At 46.1% G+C, this 18,973-nt stretch overlaps 1 protein-coding gene across 1 annotated transcript in view; it reads right to left on the reverse strand.

Annotated features, from left to right (window-relative positions):
- Positions 1 to 17,219, reverse strand: part of LOC144372436 (uncharacterized) — a 39,867-nt gene extending 22,648 nt beyond the window's left edge. Inside the window, exons 1-3 of the mRNA XM_078035811.1 lie at positions 16,991 to 17,219; positions 14,947 to 15,062; positions 10,792 to 10,944 (exon numbers count right to left, since the gene is read on the reverse strand). Of these exons, the coding sequence (XP_077891937.1) occupies positions 10,792 to 10,944; positions 14,947 to 15,062; positions 16,991 to 17,219 (498 nt within the window). The remainder of the gene's footprint in view (positions 1 to 10,791; positions 10,945 to 14,946; positions 15,063 to 16,990) is intronic.
- Positions 17,220 to 18,973: the final 1,754 nt, after the last annotated feature.

An 18,973-nucleotide genomic window follows, 5' to 3' on the forward strand; every position in this document is an offset into this window, starting at 1 on the left:
TGGTCAGTCTCTTTTTAATATTCATAGTAGATTCATTCATAGAATCAGCCCCAAATTCCCACGCTGACAATGAATGAATGGCCTGGGAAGCGATCAATGGCAAAGCCGCAAAGTGCTTGCCTCTCATTCCCAAAGCCATGGGTTTGATCCCTGTTCCAAAAAGAAAAACGAAAAAAAAATTACAGATAAATCTACATCAGCAAAAAGGAAATAAACAAACTATTAATACATAAATCTTATTCAAAAACATACCTGCTCTGAATTCTGCAGATCTCTGTCAAGTGTCACTTACCCTTTACCTCTTCAAAGCAATTTTTCCCAAAACTTGAGAGTCATGGACCATGTCTTAGTTATGTCTCTTTCGCACCTATGCCAGAGGCGACGTGGATGTGTGGGATGTAATCCTGCTGAGGATCAAGGTCTGATTTGGGGCCAGCTTGGGAAGCATTACTGGTGATATCAAATAATAGTTATTTATTAAAATTCAAATTCATGCATGAAAAAAAGTGATATAGAACAAAAAGATGCTATGATTAAAGGTCAACAAGAAGCAAATAGGGCTGAGGTTGTGACTCAGTGATAGAACCTTTGTCTCCCACGTGTGAGGCACTGGGTTTGACTCTCAGTACCTTCTATGAACAAATGAATAAAATAAAGGTCCAGAGATACCCACCGGAGCTCAGGCCCTTCCCAGATGCACTGGAGCTGCAGTGGGATGCTCAGGCCCAGCCCAGAATGCTTCTACTCACCTGCAGACACCAACCAGAGCTCATGTACAGTCCAGATCTGCCCCTGCTGACCTGGGCAGGAGGCCAGACACAGGGTAGGCCAGTGTCCATCCCTCAACTGGGAGACCTGCACCGAGCTCAAGTCTGGCCCAGGACCACGTCCCCACACTGGCAGACACCTGTTGGAACTCAGGCTCTGCCCAGATCAGCCTCACAAACCTGCATGGAGCCCAGGAAAGGGTAGGTCCAGGTCCATCCTAACACTGGCTGACCCTCCCCAGAGCTGAGCCTTGGGCCATGACTGCCTCTGCCCACCAACAGACCACTGCAGGAGCTCTGATCCAGTCCAGAGTCATCGTGAGGACCTGTGCAGGAGACGGGGCCCAGGGTAGCCCTAGTCCATCCACTCATCTTGAGACTGGCACCAAAGTTCAGGTTCTGCTCAGGACTGCCTCCACCCTCCAGCAGCTACCTCCAGAGCTCAGGTTTGGACCAGGACAGACTGCCCACCAACAAACCCTCGCTGGTGGCCAATCCTGGCCCATTTCAGCCTCGACGACCTGAGTGGTAGCTGAAGCCCAGAATAGGCCCTGGTCCATCCCACCACCAGCAGACCCCTGCTGTATCTCAGGCACCCACCAGATTAGCCTTGTAGATGGGCACAGAAGCCCAGGAATAGGGTAGCCCTGGGAGCATATGTCCAACGCCACACCACCACCAGAGCTCAGACTCTGCTCGGGACTGACTCTGCCACAGGTAGAACCCTGCCAGAGCATATACAAGTCCCATATCAGCCTCCCCTTGCATAGGAGCCCAGGCAAGGGGAGGCCCTGTTGCAACCCGCCACCTGCAGAACCCCACCAGAGCTCCAGCTCTGCCCAGATCCAACTCAAAGACCTGGCAGGACAAAACCCGAGTCCAGGGTTGCCCTGTCCTTCCAGTCATCAAGAGGCTTGCATTGGAATTCAGGCTCTGCCCAGGACCTTCTCTGCCCACTGACAGACAGCTGCAGAACTTCAGCCCCAACCAAGATCAGCCTCACTGACAGGCACGGGAGCCTAGTCCAAGGTAGACCTGGTACCAGCTGAAATAAGCAGGCCCCAAGAAGAGCTCAGGCCAGACATGGGACCACCTCTGATCAACAAGTGGAGCTCAAATTCGGCCAAGATTGGCCCCGCTGACCTGCTTGAAGGCAGAGGCAAAGATAGGCCCAATGCCATCTCGCCACATGCAAAACCCCACCAGACCTCCAGCTCTACCCAAATCCAACTCCATGATATGGCAGGAGATGAAGTCCTAGCCCAGGGTAGCCCAAGGCAATCCAGTAACCATGAGACTAGCAGTCTCTGCCCAAAGGCCTACCCTACCAAAAGACATTTTGGCAGCCACCCAGATCAGCCTTGCTGACAGGTGCAGGAACCTGGCCCAAGGTAGGCCTGGACCCAACTGCCACAAGCAGGCTGTGAGCAGAGCTCAGGCCAGAAACAAGACAGTCTCTACCCAAAGGCCCACCTCTGCCAGAGCTCATCTGTGCCCCAATCCACCTTGCTGATCCACTGAGAAGTCCTGACAGGGTAGATCCTGTTCCCTCCTGCCAACAGCTGACACCCTGCTGTATCTCAGCATCCAACCAGTTAACCCTTGCAGATGTGCACAGGAGCCCTGGCACAGGGTAACACTGGGAACATGTGGCCACCACCAGACCTTCACCTCTGCTCAGGCTTGGCCCAGGACCGACTCTGCCCACAGGCAAGACACTCTCCAGAGCTCATTCCCAGCCCAGGTCTAGCTGGAGCATCTTCAGCAGAGCCAGGGAAAGGTTAGGAATGTTCCATTCCTCTACTGTCTGAGCCCTGCTGGAGCTCAGGCTTGGCCCAGGATCACCACCACCCTCATGCAGTCCCCTGCTGCTCATAAATAGCCCATATTTTCCTTGCTGACCTGCACAAGAGCCCAGGCAAGGGGAGGCTGAGCTCCATCCTGACAGCTGCAGACCACCACCAGAGCTCCAGCTCTGCCCAGATCCAACTCAACAACATGGTAGGAGGCAGAGGCAGAGCCTAGGGTAGCCCAAGTCCATCAAGTCACCTTCAGACTGGTACCTGAGCTCAGGCTCCTCCCAGAAATGACTGTCCACTGTCAGACAGTCACCAAAGTTCAGCCCCAGTCCAGATCTCCCTCTGACAGGCAAGCAAACCTGACCCAAGTTAGGCCTTGGACCAATGCCACAAGCAGGCCCCAAGCAGCCCTAAGGCCAGACACAGGACCGTCTCTGCCCACAGGCAGAGCTCAAACATGCCCAAGATTGGCCTTGTTGACCTGCGCAGGATCCTGTGCAAGGGGAGGCCCAGTTCTATCCCGCCACCTGCAGAATCCCACCAGAGCTCCAGCTCTAACCAGATCCAACTCAGTGTCCTGGCAGGAGACAAAGCCAGAGCCCAGGGTAGCCCAAGTCGATCCAGTCATCATGAGACTGGCACCAAAGCTCAGGCTCTGCTCATGAATGACTCTACCCACTGACAATCAGTCACCCAAGTTCAACCCCACCCAGATCAGCAGTGCTGACAGGTGTGGGAGCCTGGTCCAAGCTAGGCCTGGGATCAACTGCCACAAGTAGGCCCCTGGTAGAGCTCAGGCCACAAGTTCTACAGCCTCACCCCACAGGCAGACACATTCTGGACTCTGGTTCTTCTCCGATCAGCCTAGTCCACCTACTTGGGAGCCTACACATGGATAGACACAGTGCCATCCCACCAGTGTGTGATCCCTGCTGGAGCTTAGACTCAGCCCAATACCAACTCTATCTATGGTCAGATGCACACCAGACTCAGGCCCGGGCCAGGACTGCCTCTGCTCATTTGCTGACTCCTGCTGGAGCTTGGGCTCAGCCCACATTATCCTAGTACACCTGTGGGAGTCCAGTAGTAGGCCTGAGTTCATTTCTCCACTGCCAGATAGCAGGTGGATCAGGATTGCCTCTCCAACCTGCACGGAAACCTTGGCAAGTGTAGGACTGGTTCCATCCCACCACCTGCACACCTCACCTGGACCTCAAGCTCTGCCCAGGAGCCAGGCCCCAGGGAAAGCCCTGGTTCTACCTGCCACCACCTGACATCGGTGGTTCTTAGGCTCAGCCCAGGACTTCCTCCACTCATTGCCAGACATCTTTGGGAGCTCAGGATCACCCCAGATCTGTGAGGATGACCTGCAGTGGAAGCCTGGGCACAGAATGGCCACAGGTCCATTCCCCCACCAGCCAACCACTGCAGGAGCTTATGCCTAGATCTGATCTGCCTGGCCAAACTCTCCTGAGCTCATGCTCAGGGTAAGCCTAGGAACATCCCACCACTGGATGACGTCTTCTGGAGCTCAGGCTCTGTCCAGATCAGCCTATTGCAACCACATGGGTGTCCTTACCTAGGGTAGGCCTGAGGCCAGCAGACACTCACCAGATTTGAGGCTCATCCCAGGACTATCTCAGTCCACTGGCAGACACTTCCAGAACTCAGGCAGGGCCCAGGACTGTATGCACCCATCAGCAGACTCCCAATGGAGCTCAGGTAAGGCCAGATCCTCCTCATGGATCTGCATGGCTGCCAGAACCCTAATTAGGTATGGATCAATCCCACCAGGGGAAAGCCCCCAGGAGCTGATGAATAAATAAATAGCCAAAACAATAAATAAATAAAGGAAGGAAGGAAAAAGAAAGAAAACTAGTTCATTCATATTTTTGATTTTATTCACATTTACTTTCAGTAGGACATCATGGATTGACTCTATTCTTCAATGCAAGAGACTTACTTATATTACCTAAGCCTGATTTGGGTGACCCAAATGTTATCCATGCAAAAATTAAACATAATTGTAAAATATTGAAGATTTCTTCCCTGACTTTCACCAATATCAATCATATTCACCAGAATACCCCATCTGAAAAATTTGATTTCACATCTGAAATTTGGAAATAGAACCAGAATTCCCAAGCTGGCAAAGGGCTCTCTACATGAGGCAAAATTGTTCCCAGTTGGTAGAAAACAGTATTTTGATGATGTTCCTTTGGGTTTCCGAACAACTCACTAGAGGTTAATCATATACGAAGCTCGTAAAATTCAAGAAAAAGAAACAAACACCTTAATAAAAATGGGAAAAGACAAATGTAGGCTGTTTATAAAATATCACATACCTTACACTTGAGATGGCATTTCATGTCAATATAGTAATCCAAAGAATATATAAAGTACATTTGTGTGTGTGTGCATATCACATAAAAAGAATAAAGAGAATGAGAAAACCTAATGTTGACAGTGTTGGAAAATGGAATTGTCATGCTCTGATAATTGCAATGAAAAATTGTCATAACCCTTCTGCAGAGAAGTTTAAAATATATATCAAAATTTGAAGTGCACACTTTCCTTTAACCCAAGAATTCCAACTCAAATAACTTATGTATAGTTATTATGGCAAATTTTTAAATTTTACCATGAAATTGATCATTGTAATCAAGGTCCCCATTGGCTAGGGATCAGACCTCAGGTCCCTGGGGAAAGTCATTGGGCACCATTGCATTGCTCACACCCATGCCTTTCCTGGGGGTTGCTTACAATCATAAACAGCCCTCCTTCCAGAGATGTCTCTCTCAGCTCTTGGGCCATAGTTTCACTGGATTGGTAACATTTTTCCCATTAACTCTAGGACATTCTTATATATTTTGGAAATTCAGACTCAAGTGTTTCCTCACATCTACAGGTTGTCTCCTGCGCTGATTTTTGTCCCCTTCTGTAGTATGGGCAGATGTTCTCCATTATCTATTCTTGCTTTTGTTGTCTGTGCTATAGATGTTGTATCAAGAAAGATAGAAAGAAAGAAAGAAGAGAGAGAGAGAGAGAGAGAGAGAGAGAGAGAGAGAGAGAGAGAGAGAGACAGGATGGAAGGAAGGAAGGAAGGAAGTAAAAAAGAAAAAAGAAAGAAATCATTGCCAAGACTAATGAGAATGACTGGACAATGAAGGGTTTTTTTCTCCTGTTTTTTTCTAGGAAATTTGTAGCCATAGGTCTCACACAGGTCCGCCTTGCCGACCTGCACAGGAGATGGTGCCCAGGGTAACACAGGGTCCATTCCTCCACCAACTGACCCCTGCTGGATCTAAGGTTCTGCCTAGATCTACATTGCCAACATGCCCAAGAGCCAGGGGACAGGGTAGCCCGGGTCCATAAAACCTCTGTGAGACCTCCACCAGAGCTCAGGTTTGGTCTGGACAACCTGCACCCACCAGCCAACCATGCTGGAGCTCAGGAATGCCTTCGCCCACTGGAACTCTCTCCAGAACTCAGGCATGGCCCAGGATCTCCTCTGGCCACAGACAGACACCAGCTGGGGCTCAGTACTGGCCCACATCAGCTTCTATGACCTGAACGGGAGCAGGAGCACAGGGTAAGCCCTGATCTTTCACACTACCTGCAGACCCCAGCAGGAGCTCAGTCTCTGCCCAGATTGACCATGCAGATTTGCAAGGGAGCCTCAGCACAGGTTAGGCCCAAGTTCATCCTGCCAACATGATACACTGCCTGGAGCTTAGCATCCACCCAGAATCGCCTCTGCCAACAGGAAGACATGTTCTGGAGCTCATACACAGCCCAGGTCCTCCTCAACGACCTGTGCAGGAGCAAGAGTTCAGGGTAGGCCCAGGCTTATCCCACCACCTGCAGAACCCCGCAGGAGCTCTTGCTCCTCCAAGATCTGCCTTGCTGACATGCATGGGAGCCCATTGCACAGGATAGCTCTGGATTTATCCCGCCACCAGGAGATCCCCTACAGGAGCTCAGGACTGGCCCAAATCTTCTTTGCCAACCTGCATGGCTGCCAGGGCTCAGATAAAGTGCAAGTCAATCCCTCCACCAGGACAGTCCCCAGGAGCTCAACAAGAAACAAATAGCCCAGATAGATAGATAGATAGATAGATAGATAGATAGATAGATAGATGAATCTAGATTATGCATATTCCTGATTTTTTGCATTTCCTGTCAGTAGGACTTCATGGATTGACTCTATTCATTATTTCAAGAGATTTATAGAACCTAATCCTGAATTGGGTGGGCCAAATGTTGTCCATGTAAAAATAAATCATGATTGTGAAATATTGAAATTATCTTCTCTGACTTGTCAACAGTATCAACCATATTCACCAGAATATCTTATCTGAAATACTTGATTTCACTCTGGAAACTTATAAGAAGAACCAGAATTTCCAAGCTGGCAAAGAGCTCTATACATGAGGCAAAACTGTTGACAGTTGCTTGAAAACAGTATTTTGGTGATGTTCATGTGGGTGTCTGCACAGCTAACTCACCAGAGGTTAATCATACACTGAGCTCCTATAATTCAAGAAAAAGTAACAAACAGCCTATTAAAAATGGGAAAAGACAAATGTAGGTCATTTATAAAATATGACATACTATAAACTTGAGATGACATTTCATGTTAATATAGCTGTCCAAAAAATATATAAAGTATGTGTATGTTCCTACCTAATAAAAGAATAAAGAGAATGAGAAAAATCTGATATTGACAGGGTTGGAAAATGGAATTTTCATGCTCTGATAATTGCAATGCAAAATTGTCAGAGAAGTTTTAGAACATATACCAAAATTTGAAGTGCATGCTTACCTTTTGGCCAAGAATTTCAATTTAAGTAACATATTTATTGTCATTGTGGTAATTCTTAAATTGATCATTGTAACCAAGGTCCAAACCAGCTGGGAATCAGACCTCGGGTTCCTGGGGAAAGTCACTGGACACCATTTCTCTGCTCACACCCATACCTTTCCCAGGGAGGTTGCTTAGGTTAATAAAGACAGGTCCCTTTGCAGAAATGTCTCTTCCAGTCCTTAGCCATGATTTCATTGGATTGGTAACTTTTTTGGCTATTAAACCCTAGGACATTCTTATATATTTTTGAAATCCACAATGTGAAAGCATTTCCTCCCTACTGCAGGTTGTTTTCTGCCCTGACTTTGTTTGTCCCCTTCTGCAGTATGGGAAGATGTTGTCCAATATCTATTCTTTTTTTTTTAAAGAGAGAGTGAGAGAGTGAGAGAGGAGAGAGAGAGATAATTTTTAATATTTATTTTTTAGTTCTCGGCAGACACAACATCTTTGTTGGTATGTGGTGCTGAGGATCGAACCCGGGCCGCACCCATGCCAGGCGAGCGTGCTACCGCTTGAGCCACATCCCCAGCCCAATATCTATTCTTGTTTTGTTGTCTGTGCTATAAATGTTGTAACAAAAAACAAAACAAAAAAGAAATCATTGCTGAGACTAATGAGAATGACTAGACAATGAAGGGTTGTTTTCTCCTGTTTTTTTTTTTTCTAGGAAGTTTACAGCCATAGATCTCACATTTAAGCCTTCCACTCACTTTAAAGTGATTTGCATGTGGCATAAGATAAGCATCTTGTTTCATCTTTTGGCATGCAGGCATATTATTTCTCACTAATTTTTTTTATGGAATTGTTATGGTTTTATATCCATAAGATCACTATATGCAAATAGAGACATTTTTTACTTCTTTTCTGATTGGGGTGTATTTTCTTTCTTTTTCATTCCTAGCTACTCTGGTTAGGGCTTCTAGTACTCTGCTGAACAGAAGTGGTGAGCTTGGGCATTCTTGCCTTTTTCCTGATCATACATAAACAGCTCCCACCGCCACTGAGGATTATATTATGAGGTTTTCATATATGGCCTTTATGGGGTTGAGTTAACTTCTGGCTCTTTCTAGTTTATTGTGTATATTTGTTATGAAGGTGTTGAATTTGATAACCATGTGATCTTCATTCTTGTTTCAGTTGATTTGGTGTGTGACAGATGACTGTTATGAGGTGCTCAGGGAAATGAAAATCAGAACCTCAATTAGACATCACACCACATGCTACAGCTCTGTGTTTTCTTATCAAAAACCCACAAAAGACATCAAGTGCTAGTGGAGACTAGGGGGATTGGAACCCCTCTATTGGTGGGAGTGAAACATGGTGTGGCTGCTATGGAAACTAGTATGGCAGTTCCTCAAAAAAATTGAACTAGAACTCTCAGAAACTGGCCACACCATTTCTGTGTATTTATTTTAAAAAAACTGAAATTGAGTTTTGAAAAAGGTATTAGCACTTCCACCTTCATTCTAGCATTAGTCACAGGAGTTGGGATGTGGAAACAATTCTAGATGTCTATCAAAAGATGTATAGGTTTACAGATTATGGCTGATCACACATGAAGCTTCAAATAAAGAAATAATACCTTCAGTCCAGGACAACACAAGGGAGTCACAGATGACCAAAAGAAGTGGGCCAGTTCCACAACAAACACTGCGGGACTCCACACACATGATGTCTGTAAGATGGTCCAATTCATATACACAGAGAGTAGAAGGGGAGTTGCCAAAGGTGGGGCATAAGGACATGTTAATCACCAGAGATAAAATTTCAGGGATGCAGAGGATGCAAATCTAGAGAGCTGGGCTTGTAGATATCCAGGCCGCACTGTTGTGACCTGGAAGTTAGTGAAGGAGGCTGCTTCCCTCTTCAATATTCTTACCAAATTCTAACAATAAATAAATAAATTGAAGTACATTCACTTCCACAGAGGCCTTGGAATATTTTCTAAAAAGAACCCACTATCTCCTTCAGAAATTAAGTTCCTTCGTGTATCCATTGGTGTCTACATACTTTCCCCAAATTTAACAAAGATGTTTGGTTATAAAAGATTGTTTTTACAAAAGTCACACTATGCATAATTGTAACTGGGACACACATCAGGCTGGGCAAAGCTTTCAACAATGAGAAGATACCCAAGTCTGAGTATTCAGAGTTCAAGGGCTACAGGGAGGGCAAAGATTTGTTTGTGACCTTCCTGCCACACACACCATTGAGGCCATTATGTTCCCAGCCAGGGGAACCAAGGCATGGGACACATAGGAATCTAATTTGGCCTGATTGGCTCAAGTGTCCATATGCAGAGGTTTCTAGAATTTTCTTAATTATTTTCAGTCAGAACCAACATGGACCTGGGATTGGTTATGGCCAGATCCACCCCATCCATCAAGGCATAGGATGTGTCATCATTGTTGGTCACCCAGAATCCAGCAGATCCTCAAGCACAATGTCTCCCATGTGGAGCCACCATGAACAATGGCAGATGTGCATGCCTTTACCATTTTGCATGTTGTTTCCTCCCTGTTTGCTGCTTTTGTGAAAGCAGGGATTGAGTTCAATTCATCTCAAAATCTAAGAGCCTAGAAAATGACCAGCCTGTAAGTGTGGATAAATAGCATTTTTGTTGATTTCTTCCTGAGCAAGACTTCATCAAAGCTCATTCTGAAGAGAAAATATTGTAACATTGGGATGTGCTTTGCTGCAGTTATAGAACATCCAACAAACGGTGTTAGGATTTACAAGATATCTTTTTGTCCTTTATGAACAAGACTCCTGAAGCCCTGAGTTCCTAGGGATGGGGTGGCATCAGTGTGATATCACTGTAGATTCAGGGTCTTTCAGCATTCTGCTCTTGTCTTCATCTCTTGCCTGCATCCTCACGGTCACAACATGGATGCCAAGCTCTCACTCTTCAGTTCCTAGATGGGAGAGTGAGGCCTCCTTAACTCAGCTCAACATGCAGACTGGTCTCAGTAACTTCACCAGTGGAGACCAATCACCTTACCCTTCTGAAAGCACCCCTCATTCACCTGCCACCCTGTTACTATCTACCACAACTCCTGATTATGTCCTTCACCACATAAATCTATCCCAATGTGAAGTTAATCTTTTCAATGTGAAAGAGGTTACTAACCCAAAGGGATCCTCTGTGAAGGTGAGTCTTCAGCCTGTGACCTTTTCATGGAGAGGTGGGTGATCAGAGAGGCCATTGTGCCATATCTTCACAGGCAGAAGTGGAAGGCTGGTGGAAACCAGGCCATACCAGTCCACAAAGTGAAACTATCATCATGAACAAATTTTAACACAGATCTTTGATCCAATTTTAGAAATTCTGAAGTTTGACCATGTTTAGTCCACATACCTGTGCATGGTGGCAATCAGCTGGAGCAGAGTAGCAGATCTGTGTGCTCTCCAGTTTGCCACAGTCCCCACCTGCCTGCTGCCCTGTGTTCCATCTCATCCCATGCTCATTCATGTTCCTGGTCTGGCCCTGAAGGTGACTGGGCTTATGTTCCTATTTTGGTGTACAAAGAATGTTTTTCAAATTAATTTTCCTTTACTCTTTTGATCTGGGCATAGTGAGTAGATATAGTTTTCTGATGGGAGCTATGAGGTTAGAGAGGTAGAAACATCCCCAAGGTCAAACAGGTCACTCCCCATCTGCAGGGGTCCTAAGCATGTACTTAAGTTTCCTGAAATTGCAGGCTCCTTCCACCATGTGCAGAGAGACAAGAGTCAGAGCCCAGGTGGAAGACTATTTGGTTTTGCAAAAGGGGCTCAGTGGAAAGGAGCAAGGGACTCACAGGGAAAGATCATGGTCAAAGACAACCAGGAGCAACCAAGGTCAAAGCCAACTTTACCCAACTTCAACAATTCCAAGCAGCTTCTGCTCCAGCTCCTAACACAACTGATCCCTGTTTGTGGCAGTATGTGGGGCCCAGAAAAGTACAGAAACAAGACACATGAAAAGAGAGTGACAGAGACAGAGAGAAGTGTGCAAAGGAAGACAGGCTGAAAGGGACAGAAAAAGAGACTGAGGGTGGGAGGGAAGAGAACACCAAAGAGCAGGGGGAGAGAGATGGAGGTTGGCATGGGACAGAGTTAAAGAGCTTCAGAGAGCTGGGTGAAATTATGCTATTGGGACTGATACTCCAAGACAAGAAGCTGCTTCCATCTCCCAGGAACTCATGGACCTTTTTCCTGGGTTCCCAACCGCTGACTCACAGGACTGAGAGTTTTGTGCACATTGGATACCACAGGCCTATGTCTTCCAAGGGTCCCGTCTGCCCATCCCATCTTTGGCCTCATCTCCAAGGCTGTCAGGGATTCCCTTGCTGGATAGAACAGAAATCCCTTTCTCCCGCACTCTCCCATGGGTAGAGGGAATTCCATGGGAGGTGCTCCCCACAACCCGCGACCATTACACAGGCTCTGGGTCCTGCATTGTGGATTCAGAGCAGATGCTCTGCCTAGGAAATGCAAGGGAACATATGTGCATCTGTGGTCTCCATGGAGAATTGTGAGCAGGGCAACCTCCTGGGTACCTGGGCAGTAAAGCCTTTTTTCTCCTTTTGTAGTAGGGCCTGAAATCAGGGAAACTCAACCATTGAACCACATGCCTAGCCCTGTTTCATATTTTATTTAGAGACAGCTTCTCATTGAGTTTCTCAGCACCTTGCCTTTGCCTAGGGTGGATTTGTACTTGCTATCCTCCTGCCTCAGCCTCCTGAGCCACTGGAATTATAGGTGTGTGCAACAACAACCAGCTAAGATTTTGTCTTTGCCAAGTCACTTGTTGAATGCAAACACTATAAGTAAATCTGCAGGTGTCCTGAGGGAAAGAAGCTGCCCTCCTGGCCCCATGGAGCCTAATGGGCCAGAACACCCTTTTGGAGCCCTTGATGAAATCTCTGGGAACATTAGGCACAGGATTTGGTTGACTGAGGCTCAGCTCCCGCTGCTGTTTTTAAAATAGGCGAACACCAGCTAGGGTTCTACTATGAAGGCACCACATTTTCCCTGAAGAAAGGAAACAGTCCTGGGTGGCTTGGACAAGAATCAGATAGCATGTTAGGGAGGCAGAGGCAGGAGACTAGGCTGTGGGAGCTTGTTTGTTTATCCAGAAAAACCCAGAGCCTTGCTATGAATCAGCAGTGAACTTCCCACACTGCCTCTCCTCTCACAGCATTCACTGGGCCCTCAGCATGTTATCAAGTAAACAATATGCTTCCAGCCTGGGAGACAAGCCTGTACACTGAGTTCAAGATTCGAAAGGGTATGTGCCATTGGAGCATGCAGAGAGCAAAGATAAAGGCGTGGGGAGCTGAAGACAAGGATGACCAAATTACAGCACAGGGAAGAGTGGCCCAGGAGGGAACAATCAGGGCAAAGGTTCAGATTCTACCTTATGAAGAGTCTAAGGCCTTCAGGATGGTTCCCAACCTCTCAGGATGCTTCTTGGCTTCCAGAAGTTGGAGGACAGCATGAGGTGACCTTGTAACATCTGCTTCCTCTTCCAAAAGCAGGGTGGGTGAGGGGTGCAGAGAACTCCTAAAGGCCCCCCTTGAGATAACTTGTACACAGCCTGATGACTAGGATCTTTGTGCTTTAAAGCCACAGAGCAGAAGGCTCCATGAAGGTCACTTAGGCCAGTATTTTTCACACATGGGCATCCACCTCTTCCCACAGTTTGTGGTGCTGCTTCCTCCAAGGGCACATCACCTACATTCTCAGCCTTAGGCCTCCTCTCTAGTTAACCTGATCATGACCTTGTTGCCAGTTCTTTTGTTCTGATAGTTAATAAAATAAATGCTGTTGGACAACTCCATGAAACATTCCTGTTTTAGTCAAATCTTTGTTGTTGTGACCAAAATATAGGGCAAGAACAACTTAGAGGAGCAAAAGTTAATTTTGTCTCATGTTTTCAGAAGTTCAGTCTATGGTTAGCCAACTCCATTGCTCTAGGACTTAGGAGAGGCAGAATGTCATGGTGGAAAGATGTGATGGAGGAAAGCCACTCTGGACATGGCAAAAAGGGACATGCATGTCCCTCCATGCACCAGGGACAAAATATGATTGCCAAAGGCACACTCGCATTAACCCACTTCCTCCAGCCACACCATAGCTGCCCAGAGTTAAGGCCCAGTTAATCCATATCAGTGGATTAATTAGTCCACAACTCATAATGCAATCACTTTCCTCTGACAATTCTTGCATTGCTTCACACATGTCCTTTGGGGGAACACCTCATACATAAACTATAACAGTGTCCAGAATGGACCCTTGAAAAACTCTGCCCTGGACCAGTCCCTGAGTTTATGCACAACTGAGGCCCAGAAACAGGAAAGGATTTACACAAACCACATGATTAGTGAGCCACACACTGTCCCAACTTCCCTCTGTCCTCTGGGCTGTATCATTCCATAGGTACTTGACCCTGAGGGTATCCAGTCTTTGTTCTTCAATTCCTATGTGAAGCTGTCTCCTCCCCTTCATCTCTCCTCTCTGTCCCTCTCTTCCTATAGTCCCCCTCTTCATCCCCCTACCTCTGCCTTGTTCACAGCTTTAAAGTCAAATTGGTTTGGAAGCTTGGTTCTTTCTTATTTCAAACCACTTCCCAGGTCAAAGAACAGCAATCTCACCTTCTGCTTATGAAGGGGAAGAAGATCCTACCTGCTCGTGATTGGTTTTAAGCAGCTCATCATGTCAGAAGCCAGGAACTTCACATCCCTCAGAGCCCAAGGCAGGCTGTGTTGGCACTTAAGGACTCTGCAGTTACTCACTAAGGGAACAGGTATATATCAGACCTTATTCAAGTCCCTAGAGAAGAAGTTTGAAGATAACAAACTCGTGTTTGGGTGAGCTGGGATTCCCCTGGAGCAAAAGGATAATTCACAAACAAGCAAATGAAGGCATCACTTACAGCAAAATGAATAGACAAATACTCTTCATAGCTGTTCATGAATGGATTTCTTGTCATGCTTCAGGTCTGGTTTCCCTCTGCTTTCTCCCCGCAGCCCTCCTCAGCTCCTGAACCTGTGATGCTGCATGCTCTGGCCAGTCACTGAGAGCTGCCCTGCATGGGTCACCAGCACCTCAGATTCTCCATGGATGAAAACATATGTTTATGTTCAGAAAGAAGCACACTGTGTATGTGTTTCCTGCACTGCTGAGAAGCCAGTGTGTCCTGTGCATGCTGCTGATGGGATATGTGTGTGGTGAAGTGTGTGGTGAAGGGCATTGATTTGGGAGTTGAAATTATGTTTTCTTCTCCAGGATAAAGTAGTGATTGAGTGGCACCTTTGTGTGCCTATGCTTCTTGTATGTGTTATGCACGCATTGAAGATGAACATATGTATGCGTTGAAGGGTGTGTATGTGTGGTTTTCTTTTTTTTTTTTTTTTGCTATGCATGTGTACAAGTCTGTGTGAGCAAGAGAGTGTGATTGTGTTGACATTTTTGTAATTAAAGAGGGTTCAGGCTTCTTCTGGCCACACACACCCAGTGTGCCCCCCACCTGGGACCAAGAATGCAGAGCCCCCAGGTCTGGGGGTCCACACGCCTTCACATCTCTTTGCCTTTTTGGTTCGACATCACTGGTGATCTCCTCCTCCTCTTTCACCATAAGATTCCCTAAACCAAAAGAAAAAAAGGAACCAAGTCCATTCCATGCACATCCATATTCTGCCTCTGCCTTAGTGATGCATGCTCACATGACACTCTGGCAAATCTACTACTATAGCCCTAGTCCCTGCATCCAGCATGGTGTGTGAACATCTTCCTTGCACTCCCCAGGCCTGGATAAACCCCCTGATTCATCCCCTTAACCAGCAGCCTACTAAAAACTAACACAATTTATGTATTATAGGCATAGGGCATCATGCCCAACACATACGTATCATTTTGGAAAAAAAAAAAGTCAGGGATTTAGCATCAAGAGTAATCTTCACACAGTGAATTGTAAACTCAAAGATGGCAAATGGGAACAGAGTGACAGAACTCAAAAGAGAGATAAGGAAAGACTTGCATAGATAAAACACTTGATAACGTCACAAAGGTCACATTTCTATTTTTTGGAGAAAGACATATGATTCTGTAAAAGTTAGTGGGAACATTGTGAAGATGCTTAATGATGTAGTTAACAACATGAAATCCAATCCCTATCTCAATATTTCCATCCAAAAAAACTCCAGATGCTCTGATACACTAAATGTATAAATCATCAAAGTCCAGGAACAAAATAAATGAATGTTTACACAATGGAGGAGGATTTCTAAACCTCAATGTGGAAAGCAAGAAGGCAAAGTTGGTTACTAATGCGAGTTTTGTATGTATATGGAGGTGTAGTGTGTGTGGACATGTACAAACATACACCAGCACACATTGCTCTTGTACTTTGGTGGTGTTAAAATAAATCTTTGAAATAATCCAATTCATACAGACAGGAAGTAGAACGGTGCTTACTGGGATGAGTTATAGGGAAAAGTGGCAAGAGAGTATTTAATGAGGACAGGTTGAATTTGTGAGTAGAAAAGTTCTGGGGATGGACAAATGATAGTGATGGCTGTATCTTAATGACATTCTCTTTGGTGCCATAGAACCATACTCCTTTTTAAAAAGTTAACATGTTAAATGTCTCATATCGTGAACATGTACAACTGCAACTGTGTTAATTTTGTTTTCAAAATACCAGGTACAATCTTTTTCTAAAGATTTTTTTTTCTTAGCTGTTGTTAGATCTTTATTTTATTTATTTATCAAAAGTGCTCAGAAAGGAAGACAGGGCCTTGGACCTGCCAGGCAAATGTGCTTCAGCTGAGCTCCAGTCCCAGCTCAAGTGGTAACTTACTAAAAAATAGAGTCTGAGATATAATCACACAGGAATATGTTTACAGATATGTAAAAGTATTTTTAAGAAATAAAACACCAGAGGGGATAGGGTTGTAGCTCAGTGGTAGAGTGCTTGGCTAGCATAGGAGGGGCTCTGGGTCTGATCCTCAGCACCACATCAAAATAAATAAATAAAATAAAGGCATTGGGTCCAAATACATCCCCCACTGCCCCCCACCCCCCAAAAAAACCTTTAAAAATATATAAAAATCATATAAAATGATTACAATGGACCACATCAGGGTATAATAAAAAACTTTGCCACAGTCACAATGAATGACTTGTTTAAACTGAAATTCTTGGCTAAAGATAGGCATGCACTTTAAATTTTGGCATATTTTCTGAAACTTCTCTACAGAAGTGTTATGGCAACTTTGCATTTCAGTTCTCAGAAGTTGACAATCCATTTTCCAACACTGTTGAGATTCGATTTTCTCCCTCTCTTTATTCTTTGTATTTGACAGGCAAAAACACATATGTACTTTGTGTTTCCTTTGGATTACTAGATTGTGACGTGGAAAGACCTCTGGATCTTTGGTATGTCATCTTAAAAACAGTCAATATTGGGTGTTCCCATTTTTCTCAGTTATTTGTTTCTCCTCATTGACTTGTATGAGCTAGGTATGTGATGAAGCTCTGGTGAGCTGTGCAGACACCCCAAGGAACATCACCAAAATACTGTTTTCTAGCAACTGGCAACAGTTTTGCCTCTTGCATGGAGCCCTTTGGCAGAGTGAGAATTCTGGTTCTTCTTATCCATTTGCAATGTAAGCCAAGAGTTTTCCAAGGCTCCAGCGGGTGTCTGTCCATGGGCAGAAGTGGTCCTGGGTAGAGCATGGACTCAGGCTGGGTTCCAATGTGGCAGGATGAACCCAGGCCTATACTGGGCCCTGGCTGCATTACAGGTTGGCAAGGCGGATCTTGGCCAAGCCTGAGCTCCTGCAGAGGTGGGCCGGTGGCGGTAGGGACCTGTGGTATCCTGTGCCAGGTTCGTTGTGGAAGATCTGGAAGGGATCCTGAGCTCCTGAGGTTGTCTGGTGATGAGTGGAGGTAGTCCTGGGCCGATCGTAAGGACCTACAGACTTCAGCACGTGGCAGGTAGAACCTGGGCCTTCCCTGGGGCCCAGCTCTTGGGCAGAGTTTCAGTTGCAGCAGGGGTCAGACGGTGGCTGGATGGAAGGTGGTGTACCCTGGGCATGGTTGCCAGGCAGGTCGGCGAGGCCTTCCTGAGCCAAGCGGAAGCTACAGCGGCAATCTGGCGGGGGCAGGATGAACTCTGACCTACCCTGTGCCCAGGCTCCCTTGCAATTCTGGCAAAGTGAATCTGGCTGGAGTCTCAGCTCTGGCAGGGGTCAGCAGGTGGCTGCATGGATCAAGGCCCCTCTAGAACTCCCGCGCAGGTGGAAGAGGCTGATCAGGGCAGAGTGGTGAGCTGCAGAAGAGGTCAGCCAGTGGTGGGATGGACCCGGGCTTACCCTGAGAACGAGCTCCCTGCAGTTCAGCTGGGCGGATCAGGCCTGGGCCTGACCTGTGCAAGGGTCTGCAGGTGGCCGGATGGAACTTGGCTTACCCTTGCCCAGGCTCCTGAGCAGCTGGCTTGGCTGATCTGGCAGGAGCCTGAGCTCCGGAAGGTATTCCCTGTGGGCAGAGGTGGTCGTGGGTCTGGCTTGATATCATAGTGGGAAAACCAAGTAGAAGCCTCTGAAGTTGCCCTTACCCACCCCAGTCATGTCAGGAAATTAAAAACAGTATCATATCCCAAAGGGAATGGCAGATCCCCATTACACTTTCATGTAATTCATCTCCAGAAAAGCCACATGGATCTTGGAGGATGACCAGAGACTTGCACAAACTCACTTAACACTGGTTCTCTTTGCAACTGCTTTGCCAGATAGAAGGGCTGGAATTGCCTCAGGTGTATTGATTGCTGTTCTGATCTGATAAATGCATTCTTTTCAATCTCTATCAGATAGGGAGATTAGAAATAGTTCTCTTTCATTAGGAACAGATAACAATTGCATTACAATCTTATTCCAGGGCTGTGTGGACCTGAGAAGCAAGAAGTGGAAAGTATTTTAGAGGCCTCAGTAAATGCATGCTTAACAGATGAATCTGCCTATGCAGATTCAATGACTCATACCCTGTTTTCACAGGGAACACAGATAACATCCCATTAAACAATAAGGTGTAGCTGCCACTCAGTTAATTCACCTTCTTCATTACAAGTAGACAAAAAAGGAGTATTATGACATAGGAATTGACTCTGACCAGCCGTCAGTAGGAATGCTTTTACAGAGAGAGCAGGGAAGACTGTTTGCAACCAGGTAATCCACTTGGGTGTCTCTCAAAGGGAAATCAATAAGTACAACAGTCACAGCCTAGTTTTGCAGCCACCAAGTAAACTATTTGGACCAGATAAGGAGAAGGGTGGGCTAGAATGGGTAGGAAAAGAGGAAGACAATGAGGATCAGAGTAGCTGCTGGGGTGAGGGCTATAGTTTATTTCATTCACCTTCATCTTATAAGTTTCCCCAAAAAGAGAGTCCATCAAAATCTGACAGATCTATTCCAAGAATTTATTACAGGAAGCAAGTCAACTGCAGATTTATCATCCCTTCAAGCCCAATGACTCATTTTCTCAACCAGAAAGGTTGA

Source organism: Ictidomys tridecemlineatus, unplaced genomic scaffold (assembly GCF_052094955.1).
Source record: "Ictidomys tridecemlineatus isolate mIctTri1 unplaced genomic scaffold, mIctTri1.hap1 Scaffold_103, whole genome shotgun sequence".
Taxonomy (NCBI): domain Eukaryota; kingdom Metazoa; phylum Chordata; class Mammalia; order Rodentia; family Sciuridae; genus Ictidomys; species Ictidomys tridecemlineatus.